The sequence below is a fragment of a genome, unplaced genomic scaffold (genome assembly GCF_019419815.1).
Source record: "Pyrus x bretschneideri cultivar Hongxiangsu unplaced genomic scaffold, Pyrus_bretschneideri_v1 Contig32, whole genome shotgun sequence".
NCBI classification, from domain to species: Eukaryota; Viridiplantae; Streptophyta; class Magnoliopsida; order Rosales; family Rosaceae; genus Pyrus; species Pyrus x bretschneideri.
Window position 1 is genome coordinate 2,835,252 of NW_025999635.1, and position 18,962 is coordinate 2,854,213.

The 18,962-nt window shown below is 39.3% G+C and overlaps 3 protein-coding genes across 4 annotated transcripts; 2 read left to right on the forward strand and 1 right to left on the reverse strand.

The window, feature by feature from the left end:
- The first annotated feature begins 1,466 nt into the window (after positions 1-1,466).
- LOC103937509 (putative receptor-like protein kinase At3g47110) lies at positions 1,467-5,191 on the forward strand. The gene is made up of 4 exons (XM_048590384.1): positions 1,467-2,528; positions 2,742-2,933; positions 4,022-4,683; positions 4,771-5,191. The coding sequence occupies exons 1-4, from the start codon at positions 1,984-1,986 to the stop codon at positions 5,181-5,183; spliced, it is 1,812 nt and encodes a 603-aa protein (XP_048446341.1). The 5' UTR covers positions 1,467-1,983; the 3' UTR covers positions 5,184-5,191.
- A 450-nt stretch (positions 5,192-5,641) lies between these two features.
- LOC103936592 (mucin-5AC) lies at positions 5,642-9,922 on the reverse strand. 2 transcript variants are annotated; one of them, XM_009346438.3, is made up of 5 exons: positions 9,107-9,922; positions 8,786-8,906; positions 8,157-8,271; positions 6,490-7,593; positions 5,642-6,235 (listed from the first exon to the last, which is right to left on the reverse strand). In XM_009346438.3, exons 1-5 carry the CDS (start codon positions 9,291-9,293, stop codon positions 5,981-5,983), a joined length of 1,782 nt encoding a protein of 593 aa, XP_009344713.2. In that variant the 5' UTR covers positions 9,294-9,922; the 3' UTR covers positions 5,642-5,980. The 2 variants fall into 2 exon arrangements, with proteins under 2 accessions (XP_009344713.2, XP_009344718.2); XM_009346443.3 differs by having other exon boundaries at positions 8,786-8,903; positions 9,107-9,913.
- A 5,115-nt stretch (positions 9,923-15,037) lies between these two features.
- On the forward strand, positions 15,038-18,715 carry LOC103936607 (arginyl-tRNA--protein transferase 2). Its single transcript, XM_009346455.3, is given in 7 exon segments — positions 15,038-15,398; positions 15,834-15,872; positions 15,978-16,128; positions 16,471-17,296; positions 17,298-17,614; positions 17,899-18,205; positions 18,305-18,715. Coding segments are annotated over 7 exon segments (1,917 nt in total). The 5' UTR covers positions 15,038-15,238; the 3' UTR covers positions 18,422-18,715.
- The last annotated feature ends 247 nt before the right edge of the window (positions 18,716-18,962 follow it).

Sequence of the window (18,962 nt, forward strand, 5' to 3'; positions counted from 1 at the left end):
TCATTTATGTGACATCCCACATCGTCTACGGAAGTGATCCTTATATGTATATTCTCATCTCTACCTAGCACGAGGCCTTTTGGGAGCTCATTGGCTTCGGGTTACGTAAGAACTCCGAAGTTAAGCGAGAAGGGGGCTAGAGCAATCCCATGATGGGTGATCCACTGGGAAGTTGCTCGTGAGTTCCCAAAAACAAAACCGTGAGGGAATGGTAAGCCCAAAGCGGACAATATCGTGCTACGGTGGTGGAGCGGGTCCGGGAAGTGATCCGTCCTGGGCCGGGATGTGACAATTTGGTATCAGAGCCTAACCCTGGCCGTGGTGTGCCGACGAGGACGTCGGGCCCCTAAGGGGGGTGGATTGTGACATCCCACATCGCCCAGGGAAGTGATCCTTATATGTATATTCTCATCTCTACCTAGCATGAGGCCTTTTAGGAGCTCATTGGCTTCGGGTTTCGTAGGAACTCCGAAGTTAAGCGAGAAGGGGGCTAGAGCAATGCCATGATGGGTGACCCACTGGGAAGTTGCTCGTGAATTCCCAAAAACAAAACCGTGAAGGAATGGTAAACCCAAAGTAGATAATATCGTCTACGATGGTGGAGCGGGCCCGGAAAGTGATCCGCCCTGGACCGGGATGTGACAATTTAGCCAATTCTTAAAGAGTTCCATTATAAGCATAAAAGTTTGTGAATATGTCACGAGGTTAATTAAGGAGGAATTCATCCTCAATCCTTGAGAAGCTAAGTCTTTCTTTTTGAAAAATTCTTCTTCTAATTTTTCAACCAGTTATGATGTGAACCTTTAGGGATAATTCATCAAATTTCTTAGATCCAAACTAAAATAATAACATCCCTTTCATATGATTTCCTAATACATATAGATATATTGACTTTACATTTCAAAAATTCTCTCCGATCCCGAACTATTTGAAAATAGTTATAATTCATTTATCATGTTTACACATACATAAGAGCTTATGCCCTATTTTTTGAATGAAATTTCTATTTTATCTCTCAACTTAACGGAAAAGCTGATGAAGTTAGCAAAAATGACTACTGGTACAAAAAATGACATAGTTCGAGAACGGAAGAAACTATTAGTAAAGTTCAAGGATGAAAACTAAACTCGTGAAATAAACTGTTCTGAAAATACATACAAGTTAATATTCTAGACACCTAATGGTTGAAATAATCATTCAAATCACATATATAATTTGCATCCACCTACTTTCAAACATGATATTCTGCAATGGCGTTGAACTTCTGGACCGACGAACCTTCAAGGCTTCAAGACCGTTAGGATTGATCGTAATAGTTTAAATGATCTCTCGGGGTCTCACATACAGCCGTCTACGTGGTATCATGCTAATGAATAGATAATAGTTTATATGATTTCTCGGGTGCTATCATGTTATTGGATAAATGTTAGTCATATTGCTTTGAAAAAAATATTGGTCATACGTTAGGCTTAAAAAACGCTACATCTGCAAGACTGTGCTAGGAAAGTAAATCTCATTTCGGGAATTAAAATCTTGCATAATAATTTTGTGTTGGCCCGGACACTCATATTTTAATGGAATGTCACATATAGCGTATTTTGACGGATTCCTGTTTGGAGCATGCATCAGGTCAAGAAAGCAACAGGACACAAGCAACGTTGTTGCTAGTTATGTATTAATCATACCTAATCATATCTTCGACACACTTCCAAATTAGAGCAAACAATAGAGTCAAATTAAAGAGAAATTAGACAAGTAATCTAATGTAATTAAATTAATAATCTAGATTATCCCCATAAGTAAATTCAAACATTAAGCAGTTTTGTCTGACTTTTGACCCCAAAAAAAAAAAAAAAAAGCAGTTTTGTTTGAATTTTTTGTACTCGTTTGTTACAACTTACATGTTATAATTGTTGGTTGCAGGTTTTCTTCTCCTTTTTCTTTAACGGATAACTCTGGCTCTGCTTCAAAATTTGAGTTTTAATGGAGTTCTCAAGTATCCATATTAGCATGTGGTTTATATTCGTGCAACTCTTTCTCTTTAGCTCCAACTCCACCTCCTCGTCCGGTCTACCAGGAAATGAGGTGGATAGGCTGTCGTTGCTTGCCTTTAAAGCTGAAATCGTGAACGATACACGAGGCATCCTTAGCTCCTGGAATGAATCCCTCGACTTCTGCGAGTGGCGAGGCATTACTTGCGGGCGAAGGCACCGTAGAGTCACGGTAATGGACCTCCGATCATCCGCGCTGGAAGGTCAGCTGTCCCCCAACATTGGAAACTTGAGCTTCCTCAGGACACTGCGCCTTGAAAACAATAGCTTCGGCCACACCATTCCTTCAGAAATTGGTCGTTTGTTCCGCCTGCAACGAATACGCCTTCACAACAACTCCTTCAACGGCGCTATTCCATCCAACATATCACGTTGCTCCAACCTCCAATACCTTCTCTTATATGGAAACAATCTTAGTGGCAAACTTCCGACTGAAATTGCCTCATTGTCCAAGCTTCGGGTACTTGATTTAGGAAGCAACAATTTTAGTGGGCAAATCCCGCCTTCTTTCGGAAATCTTTCTTCTCTCGAGAAGCTTTATCTGGATCACAATAATCTGCATGGAGGTATTCCAAATAGCCTTGGCCAGTTGAAGAACTTAGCATATCTTGTATTGGGTACAAATAATTTGAATGGTACCATACCTCCTTCAATATACAACCTCTCTTCGATCACATATTTTTCCGTGCTTATAAACCAACTTCGCGGAACCCTTCCTCCTAGCTTGGGCCACACTATATTTCCAAACATCAAAAAGTTTTATTGCCATATGAACCAATTCAGTGGACCGACACCAGTTTCAGTCGCCAATGCCTCAAACCTTATGCGATTTGTGATCTTAGACAACAAGTTTACAGGCAAGGTGCCTAGACTGGCAGGCATGTCGAATTTGGTCTGGTTAGGAATCTCGAATAACAGTCTTGGATATAACCAGGAAGGTGACTTGGATTTCCTCTCTTCTCTAGTTAATTGTACAAATCTACAAATTTTATTAATCAGTGACAATAATTTTGGAGGAGTGCTACCTGAGTCTCGGAAATCTCTCGACAATGGTCAAGCAAATGATATTCGGAAGGAATTGGATGCGCGGAAACATTCCTGTCAGTGTTGGAAATCTCTTCAACTTGGAGGTACTAGCCTTTGATGCAAACCTATTGACAGGAACTATACCAAGTTCAATAGGAAGACTGAATAAGTTGAATGCTTTGTATCTAAATTCGAATGGACTGTCAGGTACCATCCCATCTTCTCTAGGAAATCTAAGTTCATTAACAATATTGGTTCTCATGTCAAACAAGTTACAAGGCAACATACCGCGAAGTCTTGGAGAATGCGGGAAACTGCTACTTCTGGTTCTTTCAGAAAACAATCTTAGTGGTTCAATTCCAAAACAAGTTATTGGTTTATCATCCCTGTCACAAGGTTTGAATCTATCCGGTAACCAACTTACCGGATCCATCCCCGCAGAAGTAGGTAACTTGGTGCATCTTGATTCCTTGATTGTTTCTGACAACAGGTTATCTGGTGAGATTCCACGAAGCTTAGGGAGTTGTACAAGTTTGACAACTCTGTATCTGAGTGGAAACTCATTGCAGGGGACCATACCTGAATCCTTGAGCTCTTTGAGAGGGATTGAGAATTTCGACATATCTCGCAACAACTTGTCTGGCAGAATTCCCAACTATTTGGAGAGTTTTCGCGTCTTGCTGAATTTGAACCTCTCGTTTAATGATTTTGAAGGTGCATTACCAATGAAAGGAGTTTTTGAGAACACAAGTGCGCTTTCTGTCACGGGAAACTCACGGATTTGTGGAGGTATACCTTCTTTAAGATTGCCCAAATGCGCATCCAAGCAATCTAAGCAAGGTTTATCTTCTAGGCTGAAAATAATTATCTCAGTTGTTTGTGGGATTGTTGGATTGAGTTTTAGCGATTTTGTTTGTGATTCTTTACCGATCAAGAAAAGCAAGACCACTGAAGTCAACATCAGGATCATCATTGGGGGTTTCACTTTTGAAATTGTCCTACGGAGATCTCCTTAAAGCAACTGATGGGTTCTCCTCAGCCAATTTGATTGGTGCTGGTAGTTTTAGATCCGTATATAAGGGAATACTCGATCAGCATGAAGGAAGAGTTGTTGCAGTGAAAGTACTCAATCTTCAAACTTCAAGAGCCTCCAAAAGTTTCATTGCTGAATGTGAAGCTCTGAGAACCGTTAGGCACCGAAATCTTGTCAAGCTACTGACTGCCTGTTCAAGCATTGATTTTCAAGGGAATGACTTCAAAGCTTTGGTTTATGATTTCATGGTGAACGGAAGCCTCGAAGAATGGCTGCATAATTCAGCTCAACAGGGCGACAATCCAACCAATCTGCAGAAAAATTTGGATCTTATTCAGAGAGTAAACATTGCAATCAACATAGCAAGTGCTCTGGATTATTTGCACAACGGCTCTGACATGCCAATAGTTCATTGCGATTTAAAGCCGAGCAACATTCTCTTGGATGGTGACATGACTGGATGTGTTGGTGATTTTGGTTTGGCAAGGTTCCTCCCAGATGCTTCTCGTCCATTTTCTGCACAAGAAAGCTCTTCCAATGCAATAAAAGGCACCATAGGCTACACTGCCCCAGGTAAATTTTCCTGATATCTTTCTTCTAGCTTTAATTTTATGAAGTCACAGTCAAGACATAACTATGTTTTTCTGCATTAAATTATAGAGTACGGCAGTGGAACTGCAGTGTCAACATATGGTGACGTGTATAGCTTCGGAATCCTGTTACTGGAGATGTTAACAGGCAAGAGGCCGACTGATGACATGTTTAAAGATGGTCTGGACCTGCACAACTTTGTCTTGACGGCTCTGCCCGAACGTGTGAAAGAAATATGCGATCCCCGGCTCCTTCACACAGAAGAAAGTGGAATTACCACTGCCACGGACAACAGGGGCTATCTGGGCCAAGATGATCAAAGGCAAAGAGCTGACGAGTGCTTGATTTCCCTTGCAAGAATTGGAGTTGCTTGTTCTGCAGCAATGCCGCGAGAGCGAATGGACGCGAGCAATGTTGTAGCTGAATTATGTCGAACAAAGGATGTACTCGTTGGAACCAGAATGCCGAGAGAGCGTCCATGACCGCGCGGTGTTTGAGTTTGTTTAAGTCATGGATTTATGTAGTTACACAGACCTTGTATAATTTTATCACCAGCAGCTTTCCTGCTTCTGCGTACTGAACAATAGTGATTTCTAGTTACCTAATTATAAAGAGCCATAATTTTACAAGTTTTTCTTCTTTCTAACGCATAACTCAAAGATTTTCGAGTTTGCCGAGAACACGACGAGGTACATCAAGTGTAATACAATTGGTTATAAACTTGAAAAAAATTAAAATTCAACGAATTGTATTATGACACTTACTATACCGGACCATGACCAGCACACTAAAAAATCCCATTAATTGTATAATATCGTGTAGTGTTCAACCGCACATTCCGAACAATCTCTCATTATTCTGGCCCTTTTATGTTGTATTTACTCTGTTTATGTTGAGATTACGTGTAATATTTGAGTGGACCTAATATGCAAGGATTGTGGAACCGAACTATATACTTCATTGACTTTTGAAATTATATAATTCGAATATCCAAATTTCTCAAGGAAAATTGCAGCTTTCACTACGCTCCCAGAAGTAAACATTCTGGTTTTTCAACACAGTATTATCCGTAGAAAGCGAGCCACGAAAAGCTGTTCGGTACATATCCAGATTTGTTAATATTACAAATATCATGAAGCACAGAGGGGGAATTTCTGGTCAGGTCTCTCAGAAAATTGGTTTTCTTTTGACTGTCACGATTGATGGAACCGAAAATATAAAAACATGAGGTAGATTAGAGATGCAGTTTATGTGGGATGATGGTAGCTCCTCCAATCGATTACCTACCACGCACACTGGCAGGAGATCGACCACCTCTCTCACTGCCATTATCTTCTATTTCGCACCCATCTAAACAAAGGCCATTGTTGTTTACGCTAACTTCGGAGCTAGCATTACTGCTAGTGGCAAGAGGAGAATCTGAAACACTAATTGTTCTGCTTCGTGCAGGCCCCGATCTCACACTGTACATTGAGGAAGCAGGAATATTTGTCATCAACGGTCGTAAATTACCTGGAATGGATCGCCTTATGTCCTGCAACCAACAGTTGAATCAGGTTAACATCAAGTATAACAAACTTGAATAAAATGTTTTCTCTAAAGGAAATTAAATATTGACTGCGTAGCAAGCAAACTGGGAGGGAACGCGGGAAAGCCCTATGCGGGAAGACACCGGCTCATAAAATATGAGATACTTCTGCAGAGTTAGCATGCACAACTTTGCAGGCATTCTAAACTCAACTCATATGAAGATGTAAACTGACTCATAAAATGGAATAATATGCTTACCATGTGGCGTATAGCCATATCAAGGGATTTCTTTGAGAGTGATCTACCGAAGCCTGAGCTGTCTGGGGATGAAGCTGACTTGCCGGAGTGGTTACCAAGAGGAGAATGCTTATCCTCTTGCTTTGGTGGTGCCAGTTTCCGCATATTTATTACCCTCTCGACCATTTTTGTTCCCATTAAAACAGGGCTCACATTTTCATTAACTTTAGAATGTCCACGACTGAATGCAGGAACAGAGCTCCCACTGGTATGACTAATGCCATTGGGAGCCCGTCCTCTCGAAGGAGAGCATGATTGCCGTCTTGGCCTTACATTAGGACCAGGCTCAACGGAAGATGATCGAGAACTGGGTGCTCCAGGCCTACCTCTAGTGGCTGAAAGTGGTCTGTCAGGAAGTGTTGTCCTTAAATTTGGCGGGGCCTCGAGTGAGAAACCAGGCATTTCTGAGGGCTTCCATGGTCTGGACTTCACTGTTGGGGACGCACCACGTGATGGCACTGGATTTCTTGCTGCTGTAGGAGCTGGCTTGGAAACTGAAAGTGAGGACTTTGATGGAGGAGCTGATATACTAGGTGTAGGGGATGGCATGGTCGGTCGTCGAGTTGGTGTTGATGCTCTTGATGCAGATTTGGGTGGGGGTACAGTGGGTCTGGAAGTTGGTGTTGAAGATCTTGCAGTAGACCTTGACGGTGTAGAGGATCTTGAGGGAACTGTAGATTTGCAGGAGCTGTCGCTATCGCAGAGTGTCGATCTATTCGCAGGAGTTGTTGATCTCTTTGCAGGAGTTGTTGATCTATTTGCAGGAGTTGTTGATCTCTTTGCAGGAGTTGTCGATCTAGTTGTGGGAACCGTAGACTTAGGTGCAGAATTTATGGACTTATTTAACGGCAAGGTTGCTCGAGAAGTCGGTGTTGACGATCTTGAAGGTCTAGGTGCTGAAGGCAATGTGGGTCGTCCAGTTGGTGTTGCAGGTCTTGATCCTGGACCACCGGACGATGAAGGCCTCCGGGTCCCTGAACTTGAAGAACTTAGCCCAGGGGAAGAAGTTGTTTGTCTGGACACTAAGCTGCTCCTAGCAGCAGGCTCTGGCTGGGGGTTTGCTAACTATGACACAATGAAGAAATGACTTAAGTAATACTACATGAAACTCAAGCACAATTAGAATTTCAAACTCAAAAGTCATAAACTGAAAACCACCACATAATTTATCCTTTTTATAGAGACTGATAAAGGAGAGAAGCAGCATCTTCTATGAATCACTACAGTCTAGGCTCAATAGTTGTTGAATCTTTTCTAAGTTAGATGCTATAGATAAGTCGTTTTCTCTTAAATGCACTTTCTAAGTTAAGCAACGTAGAGTTTGAGAGATGAGAATGAATGTCAACAATTCAGATTTCATATAACTGCCAATTAAGCGCCATATACCGAGGATATCTTTTGCAACTTTTCTGCTTACTATGTAACCCTTGTTCTGATAGATTAACAGCACTCCAACATAACTATTACTTGGCAGAGAAAATAAGAGATTCCTCAAAATCAATTATCATAATGAAACGGGTGGCTTCTGCTTTAAAGAGGACTATCAACTCCCTTTCACATACTATAAATAAATTTCAACCCGATCAGATGCAGAAGAACTGCAACCCAGTTGAAAAGGAAATTCTTACTCTAGATTTGAGTGCAGTGGGACGAGCCTTTGGGGTTCCATGCTGACTCATTACGGTCTTATGTGATTCCAACTCCAATGAAGGAAAAAGAGGAGTCCCGGGTGGAGTTAAAAGCCTGAAAGGAGAATAAAATAATTAATACCAACTTAGACAAAACTTCTCAGTACCTAATAGCATCTACGCTAGACTGAAACTTAATATGCATTTTAAGAACAAACGCTGTACAGGCTTATTTCGTAAAAACACTTCGATTGCCATGCTTTCCTTTGTCAGAAATTTCTACCCCCTATGTTGCATAGGCATGCACAATTTATAATGCTAAAATATGCTATTAGAAGCAAAACAAAGGGGAGGCAGGCAGGGTTAGGCCCCCTTGAAAATTACCAACACACATGTAATCAGCAGAAATGCACTCCGCGGATTATATCAAGAGTGTATTATTATACTCTTGGACTTTATCCAGACAGTTTGCAATCCAAAATATTTCATAAGATACGCGTAACTGGAACAAAATCTTCAAACATCTTTAACATTTACGGATATGGTTAACCTGATTTAAAAGTTCCATAACACGCAGGACAAATTTCGGAATCATAAGCATACAAAGGTAAAACAAATTCTGGCATTACCAATCATAATCATTCTTGTCATTCTCAGAATTGAGGAAATCATCAGCGCCAGTCTTGCGTGGAGGTGCCGGCGTTGATGAGGAAATATTGAAAACGGGAGAAGTTCCGGGTTTCGCCCCTGCTATGTCAAAGTTACCATATCAGAAGCAACCTTAGTAATCAATATCAATGCATAAAATAAGAAACATTTCTAAACAAATTCAGCATCGAAATTCAGTTTAAACTATTTTAGCATCGATTCAAGCAAAAAAGCATATTACAGATTACGAATTCGGAATTCGAAATCCTCTACATTGCACTCGAAAATTAAAATCTTTATACCTAATGGTGAATCGAACTCTTCGGAGCTGTTGAGAAGAAGATCGTTCCGTTCCTTCTCGCGCTTCTTCATCTCTAGGAACAAAGCGAGCTCTTCTTCCTTCTCCTTCCTCACCGAGACTCTGAGCTGCTGCCTCTGCTTAATCATCGCTTGCATTTGCGAGTCCTGAGCCCTAAAACTCCGATTCATCGCTATAAACGCAAAGTCCACTGATAATTTTATAAAATCTAAAACTTAATTTCCAACCACCCGCTCAAGCAACCATTCTCAAAGAAAACGCCTCGCAGTCGTAGCCGAAATGAAGATCAACGGCGGTTAGATCTGAAACCGAGGCCAATCCGTGCACAAATTCGAAGGCTGCGTCGGCATTTCGGCCTCGTTTTCTTCCAATCGCCTCCAGAGCTCGTAGGAGTGTGAGAACACTGAGAAATATGAAATCTTGGAGAGTCCTCAGCTGTAAGGAACCGGAACCGCTATTGTTGAGGAACGGAGCTCTCGAGTGTAGCGGAAACTAGACGAGAAGAGAGATTGAGCTCGGAGGAACCGCCATTGTTACGAAACTGAGCTCGAGAGGCTGCGGAGGCGATGCAGGAGTTGCAGTGAGAAAGCTGGAAGATCGGAGATTTCACAGTGGAGATAGAGAGAGGGTGAGGGGGAAGAGGAGGAGTGGCATTGAATGGTAATTTAGGAGAGGTTTGGAGTCCGAAATCGGGAAAATGAAAGGACGTGCGGACCGTGCAGGTTTTGTTGTCTCTCTCACTTGAAGCCTACGTTTTCAGGTTGTGGGTTTTGGTGGGTAGATAATCACGATAATGCCCTCCTTTTTAATTTTTTTTTATTTTTTTTTCGAATTTTGGATTGGTTGTATATGCAGTTAAGCCCGTGTATTTTTGTGTAATTTTGATTTATGGCTTCGAGGATTTTCTTGGTTTGGTGAAGATGAATATTGTTTTGTTTTGTTTTCCTGTGAATCGTACTCCACCTACAAGTAGAAGAAGTCCCATCATGAGAGCAACTTAGATGAATCGCATAAACTATTATAATAGTGTTCTAATCTAATAATATAATGTTATGTGATAGTATTAGCGAGATTGTCTTACTTCTTAAATCTCTTTGTAATTTTCTATATTAGATTCATGCGAGTTTAAACGAATAGTTCGCGATACTGTTCACTTTAACTAAAAATCATATTTTTACACTAAAAAGTCAATCCTGGTACTATTCACTTTACCATTTATTTTGTCCTTATCATTAAAACTCAAAGTTTTCAAGCCTTTTTTATTAGTTTTCTTTAGATTCATTGTCTGGATTAGGTTAGTTGTATGATGATGATTAGGTTTACCCTAAACCCTAAATCTTGTAGATTAAGTTCGTTGAATTATAATTAATTTGTGTATTTGTACTCAGTATATATTGAATGTTTAACAATGAATGAACGACAATAAATCATTTTCTACAATTATTCTTACTTCACATATTATTATGTTACTAAATCAGAATGTCACAATGACGGTCTATCATGTCCATTTGGTTCCTCCTCGCCCAGCGCCCTTGTATTGTAGCTTTGGGTATGTGGTCATATCGGTGATCATCAGAGAATTCCTCTTGATTAGGTTTAATGCTATTGTAATTATGGAAATTTCAGTACTCACTTTAATTAAATTGAGAAGTTTCCCTTTATCTTTCTTTTCACTAATGTGCAAAAAAATGTTTTCTTTAGATACGTGTGACGGATTTGAATTTAAAATTTCTAAATTAATTCATATAGAGATATGAGTCTCAATCTCAAAGTAATGTATCTGCAATTGACGCGTGCTTGAGCGCATATCAAAAGGCTAGTAACATGTAGGGTAAATTATATTTTACCCCTCATGTTTGGGTGCAATTGCAACCTCATACAACATCTTTAAAACGTTTCAGTCACATAAATTGACTTATCATTTAATTGCAATCTCATATATCTGTAAGTCAAACCGTTAAATGATGATGTGGAAAATATAAAGTCCATATATTTTTATGACTTGGCAAATAAAATAACTAAATATTACAAATCAATTAAAAAAGAACTAAATTAAACAAAATGACCCCACTTATCTCTCTCTCACTCATTTCTCTCTCTAAAAATATCCAGCGTCAAAATCAATGGTTAAGCCACTTTTCATCTTCTTCTCCGAAAACCCGACGTACCCAGACGACTCAAACAGCGGCCTCACCATCGTTCCCCATTGATGTCAAACCACCACCATGACCCAATATTCCTCATGGAACAAAGCCCAAGTCTCTACTTGGTGATTTTCAAACCCCAAGCACTCAAATCGAAGAGCCCTTTCTTGGACCCGACTTCCCAAGGCAAAGTTGATAGTGTCATCCCCCTTCTTTCCCTAACCATTCTGACCAAAGCCCCCTTATCTTTACTGGAATCCGAAATCGTAGAGCCAACCGATTCAAAGACGCCAAATTTGATGCAGCGCTGAGATCTAAGCCGTCGGGGAGAAGGAAATCCTAGGCCACCACCTGCTGTCTTGAGTAGGTGTTCATCATTCATCTGCACCCGTTTCCCCCTTCGTTCGTCCCCCACCCTTGACGGCGGAATCGCGAATAGCAAGCCCTTGGAACTCCTCTATTAACAACAACAAAAATGTTTCCAATTTGGGATTGGACCCCCTTATTTCGAATCGCAACCCCTTCCATTTTTTTGCAGAATCGCAACCCTAAACCCTTTGCTGAAATAAAAACTATGCCTTTCTTTTGAATTATTTATTTTTCCTGTACCCCTGGTATTCTTTGAGCATCTATGGCCATTTGGCCGCTGGTAGTGGCGGCGGGCGGTGGTGCAACGAGGTCACCTGAGCAACTTCAGCAAGGTAGGCAGATCGACCACATCCCAAAAAATCCTTAAAGCCTGAAATCTGGAGGTAGCAGTGTGGTGTTGTTTTGTAGGCAGAATTGGGAGAGGCGGAGAGGAGAGTGAGGGTGGGCAGAGCCTTAGAGAAGAAGAGAGAGAGAGTAAGGAAATGGTGGGTTGGAGAAGAATGAGAAATGGGGATGGGCAACGGTTATGGCGAGCGGGTAACCGCGGTTATTGACCAATAACCATTTATGTTCATACCCTGCATAACCGTTTACCCGTTGGGTAATTGCTATAAACGGTTATACTCATACCCATAACCGTTTATAAATGGTTAACCATACCCATAACCGTGTACCAATTTAACCATAACTGTTTACTCATTTAATCATAACAATTTACCCGTTTACCTGTTTTTTAACTCGTTTATCCTTTTGTTACCCATTTATCCATTTTTCACCCGTCTACATTTTTTTTTTTTTTAACAACTTGAAAATTACAAAAGAAAATTTTGTTATAATTTTCGTTTTCTGACAATTAAACACTGTTATAAGTACAAGTTGTGGGTATGGAGTAGGGATGGGCAAAATACCCATAGGTTTGGGTAACGCTGTTACCCACCCATTTAAAGTTCACGGTTATGGTTATGGATAACCGTTTAGATGAACAAACGGTTATGTGTATAACCGTTTAGATGAACAAACGGTTATGGGTATAACCGTTTATCCGTGAAATTTAAATGGGCGGTTATGGGTATTACCAGCAGTTATAATAGGTGTCCATCAGTTATGGGTATTACCTGTGGTTATAATGTGTATTCATTTACCCATTTAATTTAATATATGTAAAATTTTAAAATAAATAAATAAAAATCCCAAATTTTCAATGTCTCAGCTAGAGTCTGCCTGGCGGAGAGATTGAAAATTTGGATATGGGTTTAAAAATAAAAGAAGAAATGGATATGGGTTTTTGAATCTGTCTCAAAGGGCATTTGTAAAATTTTCGACTCAGATTCTTCTCAGCATTTGCAGTGAGGATAGGCAGGCTCCATACCCACAACTTGTTTGTAAACTATTAAAAAAAAAAAGTTTAAAGACTTCCTTGTGGGTATGGAGCCTGCCTGTCCTCACTGCAAATACTGGGAAGAATTTGATTCGAAAGTTTTACAAATGCCCTATAAGATAGGTTCAAAAACCCATATCCATTTCTTCTTTTATTTTTAAACCCATATCCATATTTTCAATCTCTGGCAGACTTTGGCTGAGAGATTGAAAATTTGGGATGTTTATTTATCTATTTTAAATTTTTACATATATTAAATTAAATGGGTAAATGAATACATGTTATAACTGAGGATAATACCTATAACCGGTGGATACCCGTTATAACCGCTGATAATACCCATACCCGCCCATTTAAATTTCACGGATAAACGGTTATACTCATAATCGTTTGGTCGTCTAAACAGTTACCTATAACCATAACCGTGAACTTTAAATGGGCGGGTAACCGCAGTTACCCAAATCCATGGGTATTTTACCCATCCCTACTCCATACCCACAACTTGTTTGTAAACTATTAAAAAAAATAGTTTAAAGACTTGCTTGGGTGTAGCAGAAAAATATCGTTCGTATATTATTTCAATTATTGGAATTGTATGAGGACTTAAATGATAAAAATAAGGATATGCATGCTAAAATATACCTATAACGGTGTTTAATTGTCAGAAAACAAAAATTATGACAAATTTTTCTTTTGTAATTTTCAAGTTGTTAAAAAAAAAAAACATGTAGATGGGTGGAAAAATGGTAAATGGGTAAAAAAATGGATAAATGGGTAAACAGTTATGGTTAAATGGGTACACGATTATGGTTAAATAGGTACACAGTTATGGGTATGGTTAACCATTTATAAACGGTTATGGGTATGGGTATAACCGTTTATGCAATTACCCAACGGGTAAACGGTTATGCGGGTATGATCATAAACGGTTATGGGTAAATAACCACGGTTACCCGTCCGCCATAATCGTTGCCCATTCCCTAGTATGAAGCATGCCAGTCCTCACTGCAAATACTGAGAAGAATCCGGGTCGAAAGTTTTACAAATGCCCTCTGAGACAGGTTCAAAAACCCATATCCATTTCTGCTTTTATTTTTAAACCCATATCCAAATTTTCAATCTCTCTGCCAGGCAGAATATGGCTGGGAGATTGAAAATTTGGGGTTTTTAATTTTTTTTTTTTTAAATTTTACATATGTTGAATTAAATGAGTAAATAGATACCTGTTATAACCGTGGTTAATACCTATAATCGATGAATACTTGTTATAATCGCGGATAATACCCATAACCGCCCATTTAAATTTCACGAATAAACGGTTATACTCATAACCGTTTGTTCGTCTAAATAATTACCCATAACCATAACCGTGAACTTTAAATTGAGTGATAACCGCAGTTATCTAAATCTATGAGTATTTTGCTCATCCCTAGAGAGAACCCTTCTATAATTAAAAATTATTTTATTAATTTTTAATCCACGTGTCACATGTATATGGAGCCCGTGAGATCCACATAAGCAGATAATTGAAAATCTAACATAAATTGAGACGGTTGTACAAAATTGAAATGAAATAATAGTAAAGGTATGAAACTGAAATGTTTTAAAAATGATTTTATAAGTTGTAATTGCATCCAAACTTGAGGGTGCAAAATGTAAAACTATATAAATTTGTATGGGTGACCATACGAATACTCCAATTATTTATTTTTGCTGATTATTGCTTTTTCTCACTGAAATAAAATAAATATAAATAAGAAGGGGAAAGAAGAGTAATTGCAGTTAAATTCGTCGGAAATGGATCACTTCTGAATCTCTTCCATCCAATCCATTAAGTCAAAGAATCTGGTATCTTAAAATTTGATCCAATGATTAAAGTTATTATAACTTTTAAAGAAACTCTTATTTTAATCATTGGATCAAATTTCAAAAGTCCAAATTATTGACTCAGTAGATTTGGTGGAAATTCACCACCAATCTGGCAATTTTCTTTAAAAATTTATAATACAAAAAAAAAACAAAAAAAAGTTAGACACACAAATGAAGTAAAGAATTAAAGCCCAATTGAAAATCGCCCGGCGAGATCAATAGAGAAGAAGGGAGGGTCGTTGTACTCGTATAGCTGGTTAGCCGCGCGCCACGACGTCGTTTGGAAGCTAAAACGCGGTCCAGAACCTCCGATGCAGAGGCGGAGCTGAGAGGAGAGAGAGGATCCAATCGGAAAATGGCAGGGAAGTTGAAGAAGGGCGAGGCGAGCAGTAGCAGCAGAAGCGGCGGCGGCGGCGGCAGTAACCACAGAGGGGAAAGCGTGGTGGTGGATTACGGCGAAAACAAAAGCTCCTGCGGCTACTGCAAATCCCCTGCTCGCACCAGTATCGCTCACGGTTCGTCTCTCTTTGTCGTAATTTGTTTGGTTTTAAGTTCGTAATCCAGTTGATTTGTCTTGCTAATTAGAATTTGAACAAGTTTAGAGTTTTGATTGTGATTAATGGAGCTGTGTGAAAAAATTAGGCCTTTAAAGTCGATTATATTCTTCGGATGGTTGCTGTTCATTCAGTAGTCGTTGCGAATCCTCGAAAAAATTGTAGTTTTGAATCATTGGGTTTAATTCCATGAATACAAGATAATGTGATCATTTTGCAAATTAGTTATGAGGTTTCATAGCGATTCGAATTGGAAAGAAAGAGTTGGGATGTTAGGCCAATGCTGATTTGCTAACTATAGCTCTATTTTCCGTCGCCGTGTTAAAGTTCTTTTGCTTTTTTTTGGATGAATTTAATGTTTCTGATTACGTTCTTAACTTGTCTTTGATTTTTCAGGTTTGTGGGCACATAGCATTACGATTGATGACTACCAAGGTTGGTTTTTTATTGGATGCTCATTATATTTTGTGAACAATACTACTGTTGTTCTACTGGCAAGATTTCTTTATTGTGTACGTATTTTAACGAGTCTCAGTTTAGATCTTCTTGACCGGGGTTGGAGGCGATCTGGTTGTTTCCTTTACAAACCTGACATGGAAAGAACATGCTGCCCTGCTTATACTATTCGTCTGAGAGCAGGCGATTTTGTTCCTTCCAAAGAGCAAGCGCGGGTGTCTAGACGAATGCAAAGGTATAGTTATGTTGCCTTTTATTCTTCCTCCTCTCCCCAAAAAGCAGAGTTTTCAGTGTTGTTGCGTGTAGATTGGGAAGGATCATTCTTTTGGTATGTTTAGAATAATTCATCAGTTAATTTACAATATAGAACCCCTCCAAAGATAATGTCTGATGATCTTTCAAGGTTGCTGCACAGAATCTGCTTTAAAGAAAATTCTAATGTCGTATTTTGCAATTTTCCAAGGTTTTGAGTGGGTCATGGACTAATTGATGGCGATTACTTTCAGTTATCAATAGCGTAATTTTATTATGATCTTCGTATCCTTTATCCTGATCACTGAAAATGATCTATGCCTAGGTACTTAGATGGTACCTTGGAATGTAAGAAACCAGGGGAGTGTATAGAGAATCCAAATGCCTCTAAGGACACACGCAGCCATACCCATCCCAAAGTTTCAAGCTCAGCTGCGAAAGAATCCTGTTCCAATAACAATGAAGAGAAGGGTGGGGAAGAAAAGATTATGCATTACTTATCAGATCAAGTTGATAATGCCGTTCGTGGTTGCTCTGAAAATGGGGAATTCCCTGACATTCAATTTCCAAAAGCTATTGTTAAAAAGGTTTTACAAGCCAAAAGAAAGCTATTGGTTGAAGGATCCGAAGATCTCTTATACTCTAGCAATTTTGCATTCCAAATAGCGGCTACTATAAGGAGGTCGTTACCAGGTGAGAATGACGTCCACCGGGGAAGATTGTCGACGCATATTACAGATGAAAAAGGGCCATCTCCAAAACTTATTGCTGAAAAGCTAGAGTGTTACTTGAATCAGTTGGCAAAAACATCTGGTCTGTTAGTCAGGGCTTGCAATGGACATTTAAATTTTTATTCTGCCACAAAACAAGCTTCCTTATACGAAAGTGCTCAAACTGTTAACATCTCTAAAGGATCTGCTGCCGGGTCTGAAAGTAAAGGGTGCGGTGTGACACATAGCTCTCAAAATGCTCCGGTAAAGAGGCGTAGGCTTGAGATTCATTTGAGAAGGTCCAGTTTTGATTCAGAAGAGTATGCTTTATATAGACGGTATCAAATAGCGGTGCATAATGATTCCCCTGAGCATGTTACTGAAAGCTCGTATAAGAGGTTCCTGGTTGATACTCCCTTAAATTATGTGCCTCCAAAAGGATGATGGAACAGTTCCACCTTGTGGCTTTGGTTCTTTCCATCAGCAATATGTTGTTGATGGCAAGCTTGTTGCAGTTGGTGTTATAGATATCCTCCCTAGATGTTTGTCAAGTAAATACTTATTTTGGGACCCAGATTTTGCCTTCCTATCACCTGGAAAGTATTCAGCACTGCAAGAAATAAATTGGGTGAAAGAAAATCAAGCCCATTGCTCTACTCTCCAGTATTATTATCTCGGTTACTACATTCACTCTTGCAGTAAGATGAGATACAAAGCAGCATATAGCCCATCTGAGTTACTCTGTCCGCTCCGTTACCAGTAAGTTCCCTTTCACTTGTAGCAGCTGACCATGGAAAGCTGTTAATTGTTTCAATTTACTAATTAGTTTGAAAATTCTTCCTTTATACGTTTGTCCTCTTTGTTACTTCTCTTGATAATTATATACATGTGAGCTGAAGTTTTCAGATGAGACCAATTTCAACTTTATTTACACACGATGGAAATCATTACTTTTCAATATCTTCATATAAATCAAGAAAATTTTCTAATGTCCTGATATTCAAAGTTTTTCGGTGACTGACAAGCCGAAATTTTAACTCCAGGTGGATTCCTTTTCATATTGCCAGGCCTTTGCTTGATAAAAAGCGGTATGCTGTTCTGTCGGATGTTTCCGTCTCACAAGATAGAGAGTCCTTGCCACCCCATGTTTCTGAAGAAGTCATGGAAGTGCAACATGACGACATTGGGAAAGAAGACACTAATGATTTTCCTATGTATGATGATGAAGTAGCAATTGACTTTGAATATGAAAGCTCAGACAACGAACAAAATCTGGTATCTGTTGATGTGGAAGATGGAAATATCGGTAACATTTTAATCGGGTTGAATGGATCTCGTGTGAGATTCAAGGTATGTATACTCAAGCGTCATAGAATTTTCAGACCTCCCCACGCAAAATCCAGATACCTTCGTGTATTCATTTACTTGCTACACTGTTTTTTGTTGAAGGATATAAAGTTCGCTTTTGGTTCTTCAGAAAGGAGTTACTTGGAGTTCCAGCTGCACCGATATATGAGAGTTGTAGGTGAAGAGCTGGCTGAGCGAATGGTTTATTCACTCGAGTGATTTGGTCGTTCTCGTGACCCTTCGATTGATTTCATCATAAATGAAAGATTTGCACATTGTAACCGGAGCCGACTTTTCTGCCTGAACCAACCACCTGGCCATTTTGCCCGGGGGCTAAACCGGTAAGCCAATGCCGAGTAGTTTGGTTCCGGCACTTGTTTGCTGTTCCAACCGGCTATGTTCAATATCCGACAGACCCTTCCTCGAATGCATCTTGCAGTTTACATGTTTTTCTTGATGTCAAGTTATATCTATTTAAATTGGTAAATTTATAAGAGTTGCCCAAATGCATAATTAAGCTGCGATTTACCTTTTTTATATTAGGAAAACTAACGAAAAGAAAAAAAAAAAAAAAACTTTATTTTCATTTTAATGAAAAATAAAGATGTGAATAATATCAGGAAAGGTAAAAATGTGGGTTTTTATTTTATTTGAAATGAACAGTACGAAAAGTGTTTTGTTACAATTTCATTTTATATTTTAATATAATATAATATTTAATTTTGTCCCCAGCATTAATTTTGTGGGTCCCCTTGTACGA